The 22,920-nt window shown below is 44.4% G+C and overlaps 1 protein-coding gene across 2 annotated transcripts in view; it reads left to right on the top strand.

Moving 5' to 3' along the window:
• The window catches only part of LOC114495389 (aldehyde oxidase), a 71,262-nt gene extending 53,091 nt beyond the window's left edge, over positions 1–18,171 (top strand). The window contains exons 26-35 of one of the 2 annotated variants that reach the window (XM_028510655.2): positions 1,014–1,241; positions 5,913–6,008; positions 7,930–8,058; positions 8,751–8,825; positions 10,693–10,745; positions 12,019–12,133; positions 13,975–14,040; positions 15,048–15,236; positions 15,723–15,890; positions 16,826–18,171. In XM_028510655.2, the coding sequence (XP_028366456.1) occupies positions 1,014–1,241; positions 5,913–6,008; positions 7,930–8,058; positions 8,751–8,825; positions 10,693–10,745; positions 12,019–12,133; positions 13,975–14,040; positions 15,048–15,236; positions 15,723–15,890; positions 16,826–16,876 (1,170 nt within the window). In that variant the 3' untranslated portion in view covers positions 16,877–18,171. Of the gene's footprint in view, positions 1–1,013; positions 1,242–5,912; positions 6,009–7,929; positions 8,059–8,750; positions 8,826–10,692; positions 10,746–12,018; positions 12,134–13,974; positions 14,041–15,047; positions 15,237–15,722; positions 15,891–16,825 lie in introns of those variants that run through there. The other variant, XM_036023115.1, reaches the window with a different exon arrangement.
• Positions 18,172–22,920: the final 4,749 nt, after the last annotated feature.

Raw genomic sequence — 22,920 nt, 5'->3', positions numbered from 1 at the left:
CCCTCCTGCAGCACCGCCCGGTACCCGTGCCTCTGAGCCCCGGGCTGCAGCAGTCCTTCAGAAAGCCCTTGTCCTCCACTCATCTCTTTGACCACAGGCAGGTGCCGTCTTCTTCATGTCTCTTGAACTTGTAGGAGATCCTTGCCTCTCCCTTCCTGCTCATCTCCCCACAGCTTCTCTCTCAGATGCTCAGTCACATTTGGAAGCTCTAGGAGAGAAAATCAGATAATGACCTCCCTTTATCCCCGTGGAAAGTTGGAGGAAAGAATAGCCACCCTTAAAAACACTGCCTTGCCCCAAATGGCACAGCTCACTCATTCCCGGTCATCTCTTCGTAACGATCTGGGAATTTTTTAGGGGGATGAGGAGACTGAGTGTCTGTAATGGCCTCTGTCAGCACGAGGCGATGCCTGGTCTCAACTGCTGAGTGTTCCTGACTGAGAACATGAAGCACTTGACCTCTTGTTCTCAGCGGTGGGTCTTAATCTGCAGTTCCGGGAATTCAGGAGAACTCTTCTCAGTGCCTGAGACATCCTGGGGTAGAATCTTTTCATTTGCTCTTCATCCTAGTTATGGATTATGTTTAAACAGGCTTTAATGTTTTCCCATCTGGAAGTGAATGATCTTATTTTGCCACAGCATCTGATTCATGTAGATCACATTGCCTGGAAATTAAATTCAAGATTACCTTTCAACAGCTATTCACAAACATCCAGTATTAAGAGGCTACAATGTACCTGCACTGGGTTGAGTTTTATGAGAAACACGAGGAAAAGATTCCTTCCCTTAAAGTTATACAGCAGCAGTATGGAAGGCCCGGGAGTGCTAACATTTGATAGAGGCTTTGAGTAGAAGAAGAGAGTGCTTCACGTGGGAAAGGCTTCAGTGAGGTGTGTGCTGAACTCAGTTGGGCCTTACGGGATGAGTGGATTTCAACTAGGAGGACAGTGGATGGAAAAGTCCGTCTGCCGAGCCTCCCCACCCCGCCCTTTCCATCTCCCTTGTTTAAATAGGTCCGGATGATAAACATGTACAAGGAAATTGATCAGACACCCTACAAACAAGAGATCAATGCCAAGAACCTGAGCCAGTGTTGGAAAGAATGTATGACCATGTCTTCCTACTCCCTGAGGAAAGCAGCCGTGGAGAAATTCAACTCAGAGAATTACTGGAAGAAGAAGGGGCTGGCCATGGTTCCCGTGAAGTATCCTGTCGGCCTTGGCTCACGAGCTGCCGGTCAGGTCAGTTCTCCCAATGGATGAATCAAAGGTGTTCAGGAAACTTCCCATTAAGGTGAATTAGCCATGTGGTTGCAGTCCCTGGTGGCTGAACTTGACCCAAATTGTGCTCAAACTAGCTTTTCTCCAGAGGAGACAAGAGCCCATGTTCCCAGGCTTGGCAACAAGCATCCCTCCTGGGAAACAGGGGGGTGTGATTTCTGTTCCTGGCCCTGGCGTTAAGCAGCTGAGTCAACTCACTCTGGGCCCCAGATTGCTCAAAGATAAAGTGAGAAGGTGAGACCAGCCATGGCCAAGGCTCTTCTTTCAACTCCTGTAGGGGCTGCGTCTGGACCGTGCGATAGAGACAGGAAGCTGCAGGGACTTGGTGCCCCTCCCCTTTCTGGTGGGTTAGGGTGAACTAAACCCAAAAAATTAATTCATTTAAATCATTTTTAAAGCACAGTTTTAAGAATTTGTTCACTTCAGAGCCATTAAAACTGTGAAGGGGAAGACTGAAAGTCTGTTCTCGTAGTTTAATTTCTTCAACGGATTCAATATACTCCCTGCTTGGTTGCTAAATCTCACTCACTGCTTCCACCTCTTCATTCTTGAATGACTCTTACCCAGAACAGCTGATGACGGACTGATCTCTTCTAGCTCATTGTACAGCAGTGACATGGGACCCTTGTCATCTGTGTTCTTACATGTATGTGTATACATATACGTACATATATGTGGGTAAGATAGCAAAGCCCTCAAAACCATTGTCACTCCCCTTTGCAGAACACACGCGTTTGGCTGAGCCAGGGTGAAGATGTGGCAGGTGTGTTGAGTGGTGGCAGAAGAGGGATAAACGGGGGTGGAGCTGGGAGGGGCGCTAAGGGAAGAGCTGGATGTCTGGAGAGTAGAGGCGGCTGAGTGAAGCAGCTGGGAAGGTTCTTGCCTCATTCTCACAGTCCTCTGTTCACCCACCCATCCTGGTTCAGCCTCGGTGTACTTGTTAGAACATTTCATGCAGTTTTTGTTGTAGGTGCGTTAGCTCAGAGGAGCAGTGTAACAATACAAGTGGTGATCTTGTTACAGCCATCCCATCACCTGCCTGTTTGCGATGACAAAAACAGAAGAGTCACTTAGTCATCTGCACCCATCTTACCCAGATGAGGAAGTCAGTCAAGAAGCTGTGGTTGAGGAATAAAGGCAAAAACAAGGTTATTCAAAAGAAAGGAAGAGGGGAAAATTACCAGTAAAAAAAAGATAGTGGGCAGGGAATCTTGGCATGCAGATTTGGGTAAACTGATTTGCTGGCAGCCGGCAGAGTCGTCTGGGCTGTCGTTGAGCAGGCTGGCTAGGATCACAGGGAAAACAGTCTCCATCAGTTACAGGCAGTACAGAGATCCTTGGGCGTCAGGCTGTGGTGGGCAGGGCAGCTGTCGCTGTTTAATGGTTGTCGTTATTTAATGTGGTAGAACATGGTCTATCTCATTCCCCAAATCAGAAATTTCTCAAAAAAAAAAGGTAGATAAAATATAATGATGATTACTGAGCACCTACTATGTTGTAAGTACGTTTAGATTTTATTGTATTCAACCCTCAGGGCAACCTATAAGGTTGTAGCCTTACCTTAATGATGAGAAACTGAGGCTCAGAGAGCTTAAATAACTTGGCCAAGTCCTACAGCTGATGAGAGGAGAGGCCAGGGCGAAAACTCAGGTCTGGGAGGCCCCAGAAACTGTGCTTTCTCACCCACCTCTAGCCGCCCCTCCACGGAGCCTTACATTGGGATTCAGCATAGCGAGGAAAAAACCAGACAACACCCAGTTGAACAAGTTCATTCTCAAAGGCTACTGAGAAGCTCCCCGCAGCCACCAGCCCCTCCCACCCTTCCCTGGAAATGAGCCAGCTTCCATGTTTAAAACATTGGCTTCAGGGCTGAATCAGAGAATTTGAGATCAGTCAAGCTGCTTCCTGGATGCCAAATGCTGAAAGACTGCTCTGAAGCAAATGTAAGGGAGGCGGGAACTAGAAATGGTGTTTGAGCACCTTCTGTAAATCAAGCCCTAGGCTGGGTGATTTGTAATTTCCCACTTGATTGAACCCCTGTCTGTTGGGCAGGTGTGATGCTGTTTTATAAACTGAAGCCCATAGACGTGTGCTGTCTTCCCAAGGACATCCAGACCGCTGGGAAACAGATCCCACGGTCCTTTGTCATTTCATGCCCCTGCTCTCCCAACATGCTTCACCTACAGTTTTTTAAACTCCTCAGCAAGAACACCAGAGGACACACAGTATCTAATTAACCTCTCTTCCCAGCGTCCTAGTGTAGAACCTGGCGCAGAGCAGGAACTCAAATGTTTGAACGGCTGAGACATTTGGGAATCTGCAGGACCAAAGCAAACTTCTCACCGATACCAGCAGTCATTGCTTGAAGATTTCAATTTCACGGGTTAAGTCCCCAGTTTACATTGTAGAACCATCTGTTCTAACGCTGCAGTTGTGCTTATTTTGTAGATGAAGCTTTGTGGGATTACCTTTTGTGGTGCTAACAATGAACCATCCAGTGGTGCCACTTAACTGAACCAAATTTGACATTTTAAATGGCCCCAGAGAGATTGCAGCAACACATGGAACAGATTACTCAGTGGTCTCTTATAGAAATGCTGCCTCAGGCACACAGGCAAAGGGCCACAGCCAAGAGGGTCACACAATGCAAGACATGCGTAATTCACTATAATTGTCACGCAATCATATGTGTCAGCTACGAATTTCACTCGCAACTTCTGGAACCCTAGCTGAGGAAGGAGACCAAATACAGAGGCTGTGAGCTTAAGAAACAGATCGAATGGCTATGCTGTTGCAAACTCACTTATCAAACTTTTATTGAGCACTTACTATGTGTGCGATGCTACCTGTCATTCCAAAGGATGCCTTAGGACTGTGGTTTTTCCTCTCAAGGGCTCACATTCCAACAGGGAGCACAATGAAGTGCCATAGAATGGAGCCCAGAAGCAGCCAGTGTACAACCTGAGGGCCATCGGCTCTGGGCTCTCTGTAGAAAATGCCACTCCTTATCTTTATTGTCTTGAGAACAAATGGCCAGGAGCACAAGACAGTATTTCCAGGAGTGATGTGTCAACAAGCAGTAAAACACATTCTGCTACATCTTCCCAAGTCCTTGGGCTGATTATAATGACTACCATGCTTTTCTTAAGGTTGTAAAAATTCTCCCTTGGGCTGTGAGTGTACATGCCTTTATCCCTGGAGACAGGGTATGCCCATGTCCCTACTTTCCCAATACATCTGCAGTGTACACCGGTGGCCAAGTGAATAGAATCCATTTTCACTGTCAAAGTATCTTACTTAGAGCAGCAGAGGCTATTGCTTGCCATTCGCTGGAGTGACATGGACCCTTAGACATCAAAATAGAGTCAGTTCTCCAAGTGTGGCCTGTGGCCCATAGGTGGCTATGGGCAGAGATCTATCTGGGAATGCAGTCCTTTCCTTGGGATGTATCTGGTGATTGACATATGAGCCCGTCAACTTTGGTTTATGAGCAGGGTTGTCTATAAGAAATCTCAGAGAGTAATAAAGGCTTACTCAGATTTTAGCTTTATTAAATGGAAATTAGCTTGTTACTAGAATTTTCCGAAGACCCTGCCTTCACCAATCCTAGATAACCATGCCCCTCTGGATCAACGCTTAGATATTTAGAAACCTAGCTGATAGGGCTTCCAGTGACCCTTGGCAGCTCCAGCCCACATCTGCGGGGTCGGCGCTTCCCGGTGGAGCAGCTGCGCAAGTGTGCCTTGGAGGCCTTCCTGAACCACAGTGTTAGAAGCAGTTTCTTCTGACCATATGCTGTTAATATTGCTCTTACACTGGAGACCCAAACTGAAGAAGCCTCCTTGTTTTCTGCAGTTTCCTGAGAGATCGCCATACTCCCTAGTCTAGCATGAGCAGACTTGCAAGATGGCATATTCTTGTTAATTGTAAAACATGTTTAGCTTAGAGTTTGGATGCTTCTGATTACAGCAGGCTTTAATTCTGTTAGCAGCTTGGTTCCTTTTGGATCCCTCTGGATTGCTGCACAGCTAGATAAGATTACTTCCAAGTTCCGTTTCAACTAAAGCTCTGCAGTTCAGTGCCAAGATGATTTAGAGTGGGCTTAGTTCATTTTGCAGTGAAAAAATTAATGTCTGTCTGCTTTATCTTAGTTGGATTTTCGTATTTGCTTCTCTGTAACAACCTACAACTGTGGGACTGTGTGTTCACATAAATAATTGTTCTCTCTGTTTCCTAAACTATCTACTGTAGATTTAACCTTCCTTGCATAGTAAAACTGACACCCACCTCCCAAGAAAAACTTCAAACCTAAATTTTGCTCCACCCATGTGGGGGTATCCTTGAAAGATACCATTGAGCTCAAATGTCCCAATGAGGAAATAGTAGCTTAAGGAGCAGAGTTCTGCCCCAGACTCAAAGCCAGCAGCAATCTAGCCTCTTGTGGGTGGTCATGAGGTGCCCCAACATTGCCCTGGCTTTGCTCAGCACTGTCAGGGCGACAGAGAAAGTGTCTGTGTATGTTTGGCAGGAGATGGAAGGGAGGGGATCATTTCCAGGGGAAAGTTCATAATTGACAAGACATGTGATAATATCAGTCTGAAAGATCATGGAAACTGTATCTTTTTTGCATAGGCTGCGGCCCTGGTTCACATATATCTAGACGGGTCTGTGCTGGTGACTCACGGTGGAATTGAAATGGGGCAGGGGGTCCACACTAAAATGATTCAGGTAAGAATGCAAATAATTGGGTGACATGGGATGTGTGCTTATAGGTGTGTGTATGAGAGAGAAACTGTAAATGTACATTCTCTCTTCCAAAATAAAAAGGAGAGGAGACTTTTGCTGTGACCACTTAAACTGCTAAGCTATAAGCAGAACCTGGATGAACAAGCCAGTTTGTAACTGACCCTCTTAAAAGAATGTGGCAGAAGAGTCTCAGGTTGTCTTATTGCTAAGCAAGGCTGTGTGATTATTTGCTGCTTTCCTTTAGGTATACTAACAGGTGAGTTTCCTTTTGAAACCTTTGCCGGTCAAGTTCCGAGGTACTGTACTGTTTCTGGCTTTTTTATAGGAAGGACTCTAAACAATTGATATTATAAATCACATAATGGTTTGATGTGGTATTGGTTTGGTTTGATATTTCTAACCAAACTCTACCAGTTTCCTTTTGGCTCCTTAACTTTAGATTAACTTCTAGGTACTGTTTCTGTTTTGCTAATAATAATACTCTGTTTTGCATAGTAGTAATGATACAGGTTATAAAACATTTGTAAGAGACAAATAGTTCTTTTTTAGAGGACCCTACATAATTCCACCATTTATCAATAATCACTGTTTTGGGTTCTTTCCCATCTTGACTCCCCCTACCCCCAAGTTGCTCATATGTTGTTTATATAATTTTGTGTCCTGGGTTTTCACCTGTCCTTGCACAGACTGGGAACTTCCTCCTGTCATTCTTTGCACTTACGACTTATAACGGCTGCATACAGATGATATACAGTTCATTTAACCTTCCTCGATTGTTGAACATTTAAGTGAATTTTTTTACATAAACCTGTAATCAATGAATACCTTTTTAGAATAAATTCTCAGAAATGGAATTACTGGCCATAGGGTATATCTTTTATCCCACAAATACCTTTATTAAACCAGTTACCACTTGATCATTGGATACATATTCCAAAATTGTTTTCTGGAAAGTAGCCATCATATTGCACCACTAACCAACACTGTGTTACGGGTTGTTTTAATATTTCAGATAAGTCAACAGGTGAATGACAGTACCTCATTATTGCTTTAATTTGCATTTTTCTGATTAGAGAGATGTTGAATATCTGTTTTCTTTTATGTTGTCAGTCACTGGTCATATCTTTCCCCACTTTGGGGGCAAGATGTCAGTGTTTCCTTGATCCTGCCACCAGACCTTTATGTCACAGCTGCTGTATTTCCTGCGGACGATCTTCTGAAAGTCAGTGGTCTAGAAGGACTCCACATGACCATGTGCCTCTCACAGCCGTGAACAAATTCTATTAAGCTACATAGCAGGAAAGGGGATTTTGGATCAGCTGAAGTCAGTAATATGATTTTGCTAAGATTTTTCCAGCGTTTCCAGTGCTGGAAACAGAGGAAGAACAGAGCTGCCTGCTAAGTCCTTGTGTTGGCCAGCGGCGGCGGCACCGTCTGCTGTGACCGCATGCTGGTGCTGCTGCTGTTACAAGGCCACTACTCTTTCTCAGAGGTGCTCTTTTCCCGGACCACCTCCAGAAATGTGGACAAGGCATCTCCTTTCTCACAGGGTTGTCTTTTCTAGCATCTTGCAGAGTGGAGTGTAGGAAAGGCCTCCGAGATGTTGGTTTCACGATGACAAAGACATAAAGCATTTCTTCCTGCCTTGGCGTGGGGCTCTGTTTTCTCTTCCTCATGCTGTTGCACATCAGACAGTCAAAGCAAAAGAAAACGTGCTCAGGGCTTGGGGTCCAGACTGGCTGCAGGGTTTTTATAAAGAGGAACCTTTTGTGGCTGAAAGAATGTTATGGTCCTGCCCACTGGGCATATAAGGACTTCACACAGATGCTACGGTGAGCACGTGCATAGGTCTGTGACTAACCAAAGTATTTGGGGGGGGGGACCCCTCTCTTCTAAAACCCAGGTGGCTAGTCGTGAATTAGGGGTGCCGCTGTCGGATGTCCACCTGCGAGGAACAAGCACAGAAACCATCCCTAACACAAACGTCTCCGGAGGTTCTGTGGTGGCGGATCTCAATGGGTTGGCAATAAAGGTAAGAATCACTGCGGTGGCGTCCACAGCATTAACCCCCTCAGGACCAGCACGCGGGAGGTGCTCAGAAGATGGTGAAAATCAATCCAGCTCTCATCTCCTGCCCACGCCCTCTCAGTGGAAACTGTCCTTCCCCACTCTTCAGCCCATCCAGCGGTGTAGCACCGGGCACTCCCCTGAGCTGGAAATGCCACCGCTCATGCTCCCTCCCTCATGACATTTCACTGGTTAGCAAGTCACTGTGATTCTGTGCAAAAACTTCCCTGTAGAAAGAGCCCTTCCACTCCCACGTTCTGATAACATGGCTGTTCCGTTCAGGCTCACACCCCCTGCCAGGGCCGTGCAGGCTCTTGTCTCCACCCTAGTTCCCTTGCCTTTCGTCCTGGTTTCACGCTGCCTGAGTGAGCTTTCCCACAAGATGAATGTGACCATAGCTGTGTTTTAAAATAGTGGCTGCTGGTTTGCCAACAGTTTTTCTGTGAAGTCCTGACCGGCTAGCATGGCCCCCATCCTGGGCAGCCACATGTCAGCCCTCCCCCCTGAGACCTGTCACATCACCTCCCACAGGAGGGGCCTCTTCTCCATGTTCCTGGGGCCTCTCAAATAAGCCGAGAATGGCACATGTCATGTGGCCTTGATATTGGTGTTCGCATGAAATTATGATCAGAATTTTAACTAAAAAATAATCCCTAGGATGCTTGTCAAACTCTCCTAAAGCGCCTTGAACCCATCATCAGCAAGAACCCTCGAGGCACTTGGAAGGACTGGGTGAGAATCTCTTTGTGTTTTGTGTTAGAGTAAAGGCGGCAGGGGGCGGGGGGAGTGCAAGAGATGCATGTGAATGAACCGTCAGCAGAAAGGGCATTTTAGCAGGCTCTGCAGAGGCATAGGGACAAGCAGAGGCCCTTCGGCTCTCTCTGGCATATGGAAATCGCATCATCGCCTGATGGGAGAAAATCCTCTGTTGGAGAAAAAGATGTTTGTTGCTCCAGAACTCTTTTTAAAAAATGTTTTAATATATTTGTTTTTTATTTTAAATATCTTTACTGAGGTATCACTGACATGCAGTAAACTGCACATATTTAAATGTACAATTTGATGAGTTTTGATATATGTGTACATACATGCAACCATCACCACGGTTAATGAACATATCCATCACCCCCAAAAGATTCCTGATGTTCCTTCGGAACCATCCCCACTTCTCCCTCCCTCCCGTGCCCACCCCACCATCCCCAAACACATGGATCTGCTTTTTGTTACTAACAGATCAATTTGCTTTGTCTAGTTTTATAAAAATGAAATCATACAGTATAAATTTTTACAACACAGTGATTTGACATTTATATAACTTTGAAGTGACGGCTCAATAAATCTAGTACCTACGTGACACCATACATACTCATAGTTATTACAACACTGTTGACTGTGTGTATCGTCTAGATAATAGCTGTAGGTCTGTTTGTTCTCCTTCTTTGGGTTCTACTCTTCCTAAAATGGGAAGAAAACACTTCCCTTTCTTCTTTTATAAAACTAAAAACCATGTAAGCACTTATGTAGAAACAGAAAAGCAAGCCATTGGGTGTATGTGTGTTCAGCCAATAGTTGGAATGGAACAGAAATACTCAACCGCTTCCTTTGAGCTACATATGATGTAGCTGGAAGAGAAAGCACACAGTCTAAATCCAACTAGCAAGTTTTTTGGAGTGATGAGTTCTGAAGTTCCCGATGATACGGAACGAATGGCAGTAAAGGCTGAGAGTGTGTGCCATGCTGCCTCGTCTAGAGTGTCACATGAAAAGCACTGGTCTGGAGGAAATAACATCTGGGAAGTATTACTTAGAAACAATTCCTTCTAGTCCATAGAGTTAGGACTCATTCTGTAATTCATATTTATGAGACCTTTCAATCCTTTGGGGGCACATTTATTCCTGCTCTCTGCCCTGTGCTGCATAGGCCCAGGACGGCTGAGAAAGTCTGGCTGGAGAAACACCATCTCCCAGGGGTGCGATGCAGCGCGAGGGGGCCAGTCCTCCACCATGGAGGACGGAAGCTGCCACTCAGCCCACTTTCTTCTCTAATGGCTGCACTTCACATATTTCCTCTCTCAGACTCGGGGGCTTGGACCTAACCCCCATTTTTTCACTATTAGTCAACTGTGTGCACTGCACAGTCAGGACAAACTTTAGTTTTAAATGGTACAATTTAGCAAAATATTTATTACCCTTTTCCTGTGACTATTATAGATACATGATGTAAAAATTAAATATCCAACTGCCCCCCACTGTTTCCAGAAATGTTTTATCTTAATAGGCTTAGTCTTTCCAGATAACTGAGTGACAGTCTTCAAAAGCAGACTGTGGGTTGCCCAGCATCGTCCAGGTGATGAGTGTGACATGCCAGGGCATCGTTTATCACAGCGGCGATACATTGAGCAAATGCTGTTATTACCACACCCAGTGAGCCACAAAGGCCCGTGGAGGTGGATAACACTGGAAGGAATAAATTGCTGTTGGTTCTTCCTAGTTATTACCACTGGTAGCTTTGTTTAGCGTGTACTAAAGCTAAAATTGAAGTTGGAAGTGGTTCTTCCTCTAACATCCTTATTGTGTCACGTGGTACCCTTCTTTCACAGGCACAGGCCGCCTTTGATGAAAGCATCAGTCTCTCGGCTACTGGATACTTCAGGTAAATGGTCCTTTCCGCCGCAGGCTGTGGGAAGTAGCAGTGGCACCTTGAGGAAGAGTTTCGCTTCTGTTTGCAATTTTGGAACCGATTGATTTTGTACCTTCTAGTGACCCACTGTTATAAAGAACATTTAGCTGCTGCTTAATCCAAATGTCCAGAAAGGCTTTTATTGGGAAATGAATAAGCACACAAATAAACATGGTTGAATCGGTGATTCAGGTTATACAGGGTAGTTCTAGGGGTTTCTACCCTGTATGACCCTCTAGATATACACTCAGTGGGGTCAGGGCAGAGCACTAACAGGGACTCAGAGCAGTGGCTGACCTGTTGTTGAAAACTCAGTGTATCCCTTATGTTAGGAAACAAAGATTTAAAAATGCAAATCAAACACATAATAAGATAAACACCATTTATACTTTCTAGATTGGCAAAAGATAAGAAATTTGACAATAAACAATATGTTAACAAGATGCAGAACAACTGGAACTCACTTATTTTGGGAAACAAAGTACCTGCCTATTTGAATGGAGAGTGTCGGCCATCAGAGAGCAGGGCAACACAGGGTCTTACCTGCCTGGGCACTTGGCCTGTGCTCACGGGCGCCCCAGGGCACTGGCTGGCTGTCAGGAGGAAGCCCTGGGAGCATTTTTAATGGCCACCTCCTGGCTGGGGGAGAGAGGAGAAAAGGGTAGAAAGTGCTGGCGACCTGCTGGCCTGTGCTTGTCTTTCTCCATGCCATCCACTCGGTGTCCTTGGAGATGAGTCGAGCGGGGGCGATGTGGGACACGGGAGTAGTCTCAAAGCAGGAGACAGACAGTGAGGGGCCTGATCCCTCACACCTGGCGCCTGAGTCCTGGAGCCAGAAAGACAAATAAACAAGCCAGTATGAACCTTTGAAGCAGTGTTTTGTGTAAAAAGCAGGTGGAATTCCCCAATCTGATGATACAGGATTACCTGCCCCAGCATTAGCCCAAAGCAATAGGATGGGTAATCATACTGTCAACAGTTAACTTCCAGCATAAGGAGTCATTGATAGGGAGCCAGTGGATGTTTTTATCAGAGAAAACAAACTTAATAAGAAGGAAGTAATGCCAATTTATTCAGCACCTTCACTGCACGTGTTATCTGCTGGCTCATCTCAGTACAAGTCTACTCCTCTGGTTTGCAGTGCACACACATGGGCGCAGCCCCTAATGGGCCTGTTGAGTCGTCACAGTCTGCAGTTAGGAGACCATCACATAACCACACTTCTCAAGAATCCTCTTTTCTCCAGGGGTTACGAATCATCCATGAACTGGGAGACAGGCGAAGGCCAAATGTTTGAATACTTTGTTTTTGGAGCCGCCTGTTCTGAGGTTGAAATAGACTGCCTGACAGGAGCTCACAAGGTCAGTACCAATGGGAGGGGGTTCAGGCCACACTCTAGATCCTCCGAAACCCCACATACCCCGTCTCCCTGGGCGCCCCAGAAGCACCGTGTGTTTGGCCGGAAGGTAATTTCTGTGTGTTACCAGAAGGAACTAGAAGCTCAGCCTTGGTGCTATGGTCGCTTCCATGGAAAACAACCAGCGGCCTCTCCTCCTTATTCCCCTGGCCCTTTTATTTTTTTTTAAAGATTGTATTTATTTATTTATTTTTAGAGAGGGAAGGGAGGGAGATAGAGAGAGAGAGAGAAACATCAATGTGCGGTTGCTGGGGGTCATGGCCTGCAACCCAGGCATGTACCCTGACTGGGAATCGAACCTGCAACACTGGTTCACAGCCCGTGCTCAATCCACTGAGCTACACCAGCCAGGGCTTCCCTGGCCCTTTTAAATAGCGTAAGGAGAGAAATCACTTCCAGGAAGAAATGCAGCCTAAAGGGGGCTTCCATGTAGACTATTGGGACAACTGGGTATGGTGACCACGTTTGTGAAGTGCCATCATGTGACATTCTTGAAGGATTTCATAAGTATCTATAATCCGCTAACAAGACAGAAGCCACAGTCCACAGTCTTTATAACCTAATGTTGGAGTGGCAGACTTTTGCTTCTGCCATATCCCACTGGTCACGTGAACCAACCCTGGTCAAGTGCAGGAGGCAACTACATAAGGCTTCATCCTTATGTAGCCTTATACCTGGATGTGGGGTCATCGTGGGCCATCTCACAGGCTGACAACCACAACCTGAAACCGCTCTTTGCAGCCCCATCAAAACACAATGACAAGCAGTAGTCAGTCCAGAGTCTTGAAAGCAAAATCTTTAGTAACTGCAGACTCAAGAGCACTTCCCCTCCCCTCCCTTCCCCTCCCCTCTCCTCCCCTTCCCTCCCCTTCAGCTGAGGCCACTTCTGTCATGGAAGGCCAGCCTTACTACCTGGTGTCAAAGAGAACTTTACATCTCATTGTGTCTTTAAATAAGAAGGCAAGTTTCTGAAGTTGTATTATAGTAGAACATTCTGGATCACTATCTAATTTTCCTAAGAAATATGTCAGATGAAAGTTGTTTATCAAATAAGGACACTTTTGACTTTCCTTTGTTCCATCGATAATTAGAAGTGGAATCTGTTATGATTCTACCATTATGAGACCGTGGTGTCACATAAAAGAAGGTGCAGACTTGCTGGAGAGCCAAGGCATTCCCACCAGCCCGGCTGGGCCCGCCGCACTCCTCTGCATTTGTACGTTACCAGAGAATTTTTAGTGTCCAGGTCTCAATGTTAGATTTATTCTCTCTTCTGCTCTAAAAATGAAAAATCTAGAACAGGTGACAATTGAAAGACTTTTTTTTTGGCTGATGCACCCTGAGTTCTGTGACTCAGTACACATCAAGCAGCCAGTTGGACTTTGGATGTTGGGTTGTGTGGTCACCACAAAGTTTTGCAACAAGGGTCACGAGAGCCATGGACGTTTTCTGTTTCCTGTGTTATATCTTATGTCTGTCGTAGTGGATTAAACTCGGTGTATGTTACATCACTCAGCTGGAATCAGAGTCAAGTAAATATTTTTCTCTCCTGTTGTTTCCAATAAAAACAATCAGTGCTTAAGCCAGTTAAGAGTGTTTGTAAAACTCTGAAATTTATACATAATAAACTATGCGACATAAGATATTGCCTCTCTCTGCTGAAATATAATGTGGCCCAAGGAAAGGTTCTATGTCAATGCCACCCTGGCAGGAACTATTTCTCAGTTTTCTTTTCCTAAGTTGTGTGTTCACCACAATAAACACTTTTACTTTTTCTCTTGCTAGAACATCAGAACGGACATTGTCATGGATATTGGCCACAGTATAAATCCAGCCATTGACATAGGCCAGGTATGTGTGCCTGATTTGCCTCCCTTCCCACTTGTAACAGCCAAAACTGCTATGGGGATCTTTGGAGGAAACACCCCATCTCACTTATTCATCACCTTACTTTTCTACTCATGCAGGCCAGCCATGGAACTCACATCTCTTGCTATTTAAAAGAGCGAAGGAAACACAGGTGTCTTAGGTAGCATTTGAAGAAACGCGCAGCCTGTGACTGGGGAGCTTGACTGGCGGGACTAAGCTGGAGGGGACAGATTGAGCCCCAAACATCTAGGAGAGAAGTGAGATGTAGCGCCAAGTGCTAAGTCTTGGGCATGTGAGGGTCTTCAGCTTCAAGGAGTTTGGAATTGGGATAATAAACATCAAATAACTGCAGCAGCAGTGACTGGATAGGTAGCCTTGTTTGCCCACAGGCCTTTTTAATTTAAATTTGAAGTGAATGACAGGATTGAAAAATCACAAGCTGTTTTACATAAATATTCAGAGGTCTAGACATCGAAGAACTGGAGCATTTCAAAGCTGCTCGGGAAGCTCAAAGAGCACACAGTTCAAACCCTTTGTGTTACAAGTGCGGAAACTGAGTCCAGAGATGTGAGACCAGCCAGCTGGCGAGCGAGGGTGTTGGGACGGAATAATGGTTCTACACAGGGCCCTGAGAGCCGTTCCTAGTGTGCTGGGGGCTGTGGACACATCGGTCCCAGGCAGAGGCATCTGGAAGAAAAAAGGAGGACATTGGAGCTATGGGCTTTCCGAGGCCTCTTCTAGGACCCTTGACATTTTAACATCAAGCTGCGAATTCAACTCAAGGCCTTTGACTTTGAACTTAACATTCATTAGATGTTTAGAAATGCTTTTGGGTAAACTTTTAAGTAAACTTTCAGAGACATCGTCCAAGACATGCTGAAAACCCTCTTATACCCTCTTAAAAATTCAGACAAACAGCATGAAGCTGATGCTACTGTTGACTGTATTTTCTCACACATGAAAATTCTAATTTTTTTTCTTTGCCTCAGATCGAAGGTGCATTTGTTCAAGGCATGGGACTTTATACAATCGAGGAGCTGAGTTACTCTCCTCAGGGTGTCCTATACACTCGAGGTCCGGACCAGTATAAAATCCCCACCATCTGTGACATCCCCACAGAGTTCCACATTTCTTTGTTGCCTCCATCTCAAAACTCGAACACTCTGTATTCATCTAAGGTGAGTTATGCTCTCTGAACAAATGCATATTTATGTGATACTCGTGCAGGGCGGGAAGGGCTACATTCCTCTTTTGGTGGTTTGTGGTTTTTACAAGGACTATAGAAGAAAAGGCCTTATTCAACATTTTAACTATAAAATAATTTAACAATATTATTAAAAAATTTTTTTTAATACTCTAAAGCTTGGAGCCTAACACAAACTACTGTGGCCATCAGGTTGCATCAGATTTTTTTTTTCCTGGCAATAATCATTTGCATGCCTGTATCTCCTTTTTACATTTAGGATCATTTCCTTAGGCTGGAGTCCTAAGATTGCGAATATTGTGTTTAAATAGTAAATTTAAAGGAATAAGTTACATACATAATATTTAATATTTTATCCGTGCACATATAGACTTATAGAAGCACATATGCATGTATATACTCCGGGGGATGGGGGGGCGTGCAGAGAGAGTCATAATCTGGTGCACTTGTTCCCCTCCAGGGTATGGGCGAGTCTGGGGTCTTTCTGGGGAGCTCGGTGTTTTTCGCCATCCACGACGCTGTGAGTACAGCCCGACGGGAGCGAGGCCTGTTGGGGCCGTTGAAGCTCAATAGTCCACTGACCCCAGAGAAGATCAGAATGGCCTGTGAAGATAAGTTCACAAAAATGGTATGTTCTGCTCATAAAGTTATGAATTTTTGGCCCCTGTCCTTGTGGTCAAGTTTGATTAATCCACCATGGTGGTTTTCCATGGAAGAAAAGGTGACAAGAATCCCGAGGGCATTTGAGCAAAAGAGCAGAGTGACCCTCGAGTTGCCTTTTCCCATCCGCCTGGCCCTGCCCCGTCTGCAGTGGGGCTCCATATCATAGCACTTGAAAAGAGAAGGTTTATTTTTGTGTCATCAGTTCTTTGTTGCTCCCTTGCTTGGTTTTCTCCCCAGGACACACTGGTCCTCAGTAGAAGTTCAGGAACTGTGCCCTGAGCCAATGATGGGCCGCTCCAGCAGTCTCGCTCAGACCTCCCCAGCCGCACCGGCGCGCGTGCGCAGTTCCGCATTTGAGATGCGCACAGGCCGAGGTCCCTTCCCCAGCTCCCATGGCAGGAAACCCCCCTACAGCCACACCCTGCTAGGCAAACGTCTCAGCTCTCCGTGGTCATTTTCAGTGGCAGGAATTTTAAATATGGAGGGAATTCATGTTGTTCCCAGGGACCGCTCTGACAATGAACAAGTTATTTCTTGATTATTTCTATATTGAAGGGAGAGCCCCCCCATACCTTTTCTCAGACTGGCTCTTTGGGGCACCCTGTATGTCTTTTCCTAACCCCACGAATCACCTCTTCACTCGGAGAAACGCAAACGGCTTCCACTGTTCATTCGTCCCTCTTCTCCAGGGTGTGAAGGCCCTCGGCTCGGTTCTCATAGCTGCTCCACTGCACCCGACCCCAGTCCTCTCCCGGACTCCTCCCCGTTCCTCGTGTTGTCATTGCCAGGCCTCTCTCTGTCCTGGTCGGCCTCTGCGTGGTTTTTATCTTATGTTCTGCTGTTTTTCACCTGTCACAAGTGTTTCCCAAATGCAAACATAAATTTGTCCTTTTCTTCTAGATTCCAAGAGACAAACCTGGATCCTATGTTCCTTGGAATATTCCCATATGAGTCAGGTGCAAACTTCTGGAGGAAATCGGGTGACTCTTCCAGTATGGCAGTCCATCCGGTTTCTGTGCTCTCAGATGCCAGGCCTGAAAGATTTTCACAGTTCAGAAATTGTTTCACAGAGTATTGCTTTTGTATGATGCTGATTTTAAATGTTCCATTTAGATTTTGATAGATATGCTTAAGCAATTTAGAAATCATATTTTAAATGCATAAACACTAACTGGTTTCCTCTGGAAGATATTCGCCATTACCCTGTCCCATAAACCTATCCAGCTGAATGGAAGAGAAGACTTGTATGTGATTCACAGTTGGCTTGTCTCCACCAATAGAAATCATATTGTCTAGTGAAAAGCAACTTTCTAAATAATTATATTAGTAATGTGAGCTGTAAAGGGTATTCACTTTTTATTATATATGCTTTTCTATATTTTAGTTTTCAAAAATATGCATTAGCTTTGTAATTTAAAACAAATTAATAAACAAATGCAGTTAACACCTAGAAATGTGCCTGAATTCATTACACCTATATGGTTATCTCCATTTCACTGACTAAAGAAGGTCTTTGTTGCTGACTGTAAGAAATTTTATGCCAGTGGGTAAGCCCTTGGGCAGGGAGAAGTATGTGTTGTGTAAGAATGAGATTGAGACTCCAAACTGACTTAAGGGAGGAGGAAACTGGAGTTAGCAGAGGAAGGCGGGGTCCTCAGAGCACAGAGAGACAGGATTTGATCTGAAGAACACACTCAGAGCAGGCGCCAGTCACCCCTGCCCCAAGCTGCCCTCCATCCAGCTGTCCGTCCTCCCGCTGGAGCACCTGGGCAATCTCCCAGGTGGACGCAGCAGCAGGTACTTCTGTAGGGCTTCACAACTTTCTGCCAATTACTTTAGCATAATGTCTATTCTAAGAAGTCAAATGAAGTTTTCTTTGTAAAAGGAAGAAAAATAAGTTTTCCATGTTGTTATTTCTAAATTTATGTAGAGAAAGAAACCATGGTAGAAAGCAGGTGTTCAAGTGGCCAGTGTGTGAGCTGGCAATTTGCCCAATGACTGTGACAAACCCATATCAGTTTGTATTTGTAGTTTTCTGGGGAGAAAGGGAGACAGCCAGAGAATGAGAGTGGGAGAGCTTGTACAGGAGAGAGAATCTACTTGCAAAAGGTATTAGGATTCCTAGATGCCAAGTACTTCATTGTACTGATGCCTTCGGACTACATTTTGTAACTGTATTGGTATTCACCTAAGTGTTAGGCATCAGCTGCTCTCTATTACAGTTTTCTTTGTCTCTTCCTCCCCACTGTCTTTTTGAATCATCACCAACACGACACAAAAACACAAGTGTAAAAACCTTCAGGTCATTTGCAAATAATAATAAAATTTTGACCTGCAAGAATAGAAGGGAAATCATCCCAGAAAGCTAGGAATAAATTTTAGTTAGTTTACATTTTAACATGTTTCTCCTTTAAACAAAGATTCTTAAATCACTAAAAAGAATGGGCAAAATAATTTTCTGGTCCCACTTTTGTTTTCAGTTCTTGAGATTTCACTAAAACATAATCCAGGAATGGAATGTGCTCCTGCCTTTTCACTGTCTTTGACCCTGAGCCTGAGGGCAACCCTGTATCAGTGTTTTCATCACCGCTGGCAAAGAGGAAGTCCAGGCTGACACTGAGCTGTCTGTGCAAAGGAATGGAGGCCCAGCACAGTTATATAACGTACCCAAGATCGCTCAGCTAGCATGCATGATAGCAACCTTGCTCTTCATCTGTCTGCTCCCAAAGCTGCATTCTTTCCTCTGGGCCCTGTCCCCCTAAGGAGGTAGCAAGTCTCATAGATTCTTTTCACTAACAGGAAGTGGCTGTGGGACGTGCTGGTGTTTCCCAGGGGGTGTGGAAATGATGCTACTTCTCTACCGCTGCCAAGGTTTTGTTTTCTTAACTTGGCAAATATGAGTAAAGAACAAAGAACATGTTTTGCAGGTAGCAGTGAGAATTAAAACCCTCTAATTCAACTGTGCAAACTCAAGATTTAACTATTTTTTTACTAAGTTTATAACTATTCAATATTTCATAGCCTTTTATTATTCACCCAAAACCACTGTTGTGAGGGATGCAAATTCTTGCTGGTTTATCTTCTGAAACAAAGCCAAACATTTGTCCTGCTGAAATAAAAAAACCAAATACAATACAGTGTTACATAATTTTATAATCTCAAAAAGTGATGTTTGATCAACTCGGGCAAACAAGATCAACAGACACATCCTAAATGACTCTTAACCCTTCAGAAAGACTGGGCCACAGGAAAGCAGCCTCACTCCACAGAACCATTTCCTCTGCACAAGTCATTGAGAGGGATTCAGATCCTAAAATAGTTGTATTGTTCTACCTGAAGGAAAACTCTCTCCTTTGTTTGGGAAAGCAAAGCACATACGAGACTAGAAACTTTGCAATCTTTCTTGCATGTGCATATACCTTTTTCTTCAATCACACTTCATTGCAAAGGTTTTGATTTGGTTCTGTGCACAGACATGGAAAGGGGATAACTCACACTGTCTCAGTTCCTATAATAAAATGAGAAAAAGAAGGCTGCATAGTCTATGTTTGGTCTGTGTAAATAAGCATGCTGCTAATTTTAGCCAGAAAAAAAAATACTTTTGTGACTTGGATATTTGAATTTGGCATGCCATGTAACAGTCTTTAATCAAGACTATGTATGCTGAGTATCCCCCATACTAAGTTATAAACTCTTTGGGGCTAAGGATTATGTCTTGTTCCAAAACTACCTCCCACACAGGAAGGAACTGGTGTGCAATGAAGACTGCTGGCAGACCACTGGGCCAGGGGCCAGGGGCCAGGGGCAGGAGCATCACGGGCCCATTCGTCCTTTTGGCCCCGTGAAGCCCCTCATACCATCAGGGGCACACAGCAGGCATGTTAGTCTCGGGCTGGGTTTGTATGGAGTTTTTAACTCATGTACTGAAGATGCATTAGTTAAAAATGTCCCAAAGTGAATGAAACAATAGATAACCATCCCGCATTAGAACAGGAAATGAGAAGTAGAAAAGCTGGAGCTGTCTTTATGGACAGAAGACCTTATAATAAATCCCTACAATTTAATTTTTTTTCACCTAGTGGTAGCAGAATGAAGGAGAGAACAAAATAAAAGCAGACAACATCTCAATGTCTGTGGTCTTGGTTGACTCTAAGCTATGCCCTTGAAGTCCAGCCCTGGGTTGACTGAGGACTTCCTCTCCCAGCTACCTCAATGGAATCTCTTCCCAGAAAGCTTCTCCTGGCATCTTCAACGTGAATAAACCACAGCACTTTCAGCTGGAATCTGACAGGCTTGTGCCGCCTTTAGCTGTACCAATCAGAAGCCTCCTTTTCATTTTTGAGAGCTTCCTACCCCTCAGCTTTCATGCTGGATCCTCCATGTCCTTTCTTCCAGAAAAGAATTGCTGATGGCCACAGCACCCAGTGCTGGTCCATCATCCCCACGTATGGTGATGAGTATCTATGCTCACCTAAGAAACCAGAGAGCAATTAATGGCAGCCTTGGGTGGTGAGTCATGAACCTCTTACACCTCAGAATGAGATGCCTTTAACAAGAGGGGCAGGGATGCTCGAGTGTTTCCTTCCGAGGAATTCAGCCAAAGGGCTTGACAAAGACTGATTTGCTGACCTTTATGATCCATGCCTCTCCGGCAGTGCCGGCAAGTACTATCCACCCCTATTTAGCATGAGGGGAAACTGAGGCAGCCAGCCAGAAAGTAAAGAAAATTTTCCATATAACTCACACTCTTGGCACCATACCAATTGTTTCTGATCATTTCAGTGTCATGTGTATGTGAGCAGCATATGCTTATTGAAGCAGACTTTGCGTGGGTGGCATAATGCAATTGCAATGTTACCGGTGTTTGGAAATATTAGAAATTAAAAAATCTTTTAATGAAAACCTTTTAGTTATGTACTTAGAACTAGGCAAAAGAAGCAATGACCTTTTGGTTTGTTTATATTTTTTGTTGTGGCTGTTGCTGCTATGGTTTTTATTTATGTACTATTAATGCTTATGAAATCATAGACTCTTAGGAATTAGGAAAAAATCACTTACGACTCATAAGTGATTTGCAATCATTTGAAATGCCTTAAGACTTTTAAAGTGGTGTTTTCCCTTTCTGTCTTTTGGAAACTTTTAAATTCTTGCTAAGTTGTATATATGTCCTCTATCCTTTCAAGGTACTCATTAACGTTTATTCTATTATTTGCAAATCTGATAAACCTTCCCTCTGTAGGTAAACTGTTGATTAAACTATTGCACAGGATAAGCCAAGTGGAGACCTATGAGAAAATTAATCAACACAATTGACATCAAATTGTCATTCAACTCAATTAGAAACCCTTCTGTGGTATCATGCATTTACATTTCTCCCCCTCCTCAAAAGAGTGAGCACAGACACGGACAAGTGCCTTGTGGAATCCCCATGTACTGTGTCTATGACACTGATTAGTTTCTCAGTCTAGAAATCATTTCTCAAAAGAAAATGAGGTTGGTTTTCTTGAGTAACCAGGCTCCTCTTAGGGACAGTGCTGTAGGCCCTCTCATCAATAATTTATTCCAGAAAATATCCAGAAAGATGCCTGAGAGCAAAGTTTACTGCATCTAAATCCATCTTTTTGAAAATCAGGATCAATGGTTGCCTCTCTCCACTGTTCTAGCACTGTGCTGGTGTTCTGCGGTGTCTCAAAGAGCCTACTGATTTGGGTTTCACAATCTCATCTACAAATTACTTCAAGGCCATGGGACATAATTCACTTGGCTTGACCTGACCACTTGAACAAGTTTAAAGAAGCTAAGTGCTCTCTTAAAATCTCTTGGTATCATGGGCTTCAAGTCTTTCTGGTGCTTTTAGTTTACCAAGCATGTGTTTGGTAAGAAATATGGAAGCAAAAATTAGAATAAGACAGTTCTGCCTTCTCTCTGGCATTTGTTAATATTACTCTGTCCTCATGGAACAGTATGTTTGTTCTTTTTTTGATACATTTTACGGCTATAGTATACTCCACAAAACATCTCTCTCTGGTGTTTGCGCCAATTTGACGCTGCTCTGTGCCACACTTTTGTTTCATCAACAGTTTGTCCCGTCACTTCCATCACCGGTTGCTGATCAGAGAGCAATCTAGTTACAGTGCCCCTGCCCAGCTCCTTATTTCTTCTGCATTTATACTGACATTCTCCAAATTTCATTTCTGAGAGCTTCCTAAGACTTTATGCTATATTTCCTTTTTACAGTTCCTGGTAAGTGGGAGAGAGTCAATCATTGCCCTGTACTTTCTGAAATTGGCTTTGCATAATCCTAAAGCCCTAAATAAAAACATCCGGCATTTTTCTCCTTCTCTTATTAAAAACACAAAGATGTTCTCCCCAAGCGTTCCATGATGTTCAAATCGCAAGCTACGTGGTTAGCTTGATGGCCATTCTCCTCATTTATTCCTCTCACCTTTGAGCCATGAAAGAACCTTTTAGCCCTCTTCCTCAGAAGAGGTAATTGAAGCATCCCTTCCCAGCTATGTCCTTTCCATGTTACACGTTTGTGATTTGCTTTAGGGAAGACCCTTTCATACCATTTGTTGGACCAAATGGCCTGTGTTGTTCACCAGCCCCTGCCCCGCACTGCCAGAAGCTAAGTGTTGGTTGCACTGGCAGGTGGAGTTGGAAGTATGAAGACGTCATATATCGGGGCTGCAGAGGATGCTGAGAAGAGTTTTCAGAGGAAGCTGAGTTCAATAACTAGACGTAGAAGTCTCAGCATTTTACTAAAATCTGAGGAGCTACAAGGAGATATCAAAAGCCAGGAAAAGCCAAGGATCAAAGGGTCAGGTAAAAAAAACCAAAACAGTACATTAGGAAACAAGAGGCCCGTGGCATGATGTATGACAGAGTCACAGGTAAACTTCTGTTTGCCTGCCTTTAAGCTCTCACTCAGATGGTCTCTACCCCTCCCTTCCTGTGGGGATCCTGGACACCCACTCAAGTCATGTTTTAGGGTA

The sequence above is a fragment of the Phyllostomus discolor genome, chromosome 4, assembly GCF_004126475.2.
Source record: "Phyllostomus discolor isolate MPI-MPIP mPhyDis1 chromosome 4, mPhyDis1.pri.v3, whole genome shotgun sequence".
In the NCBI taxonomy this organism is placed as follows: Eukaryota; Metazoa; Chordata; class Mammalia; order Chiroptera; family Phyllostomidae; genus Phyllostomus; species Phyllostomus discolor.
This window is presented reverse-complemented; position numbering and strand designations above follow the sequence as displayed.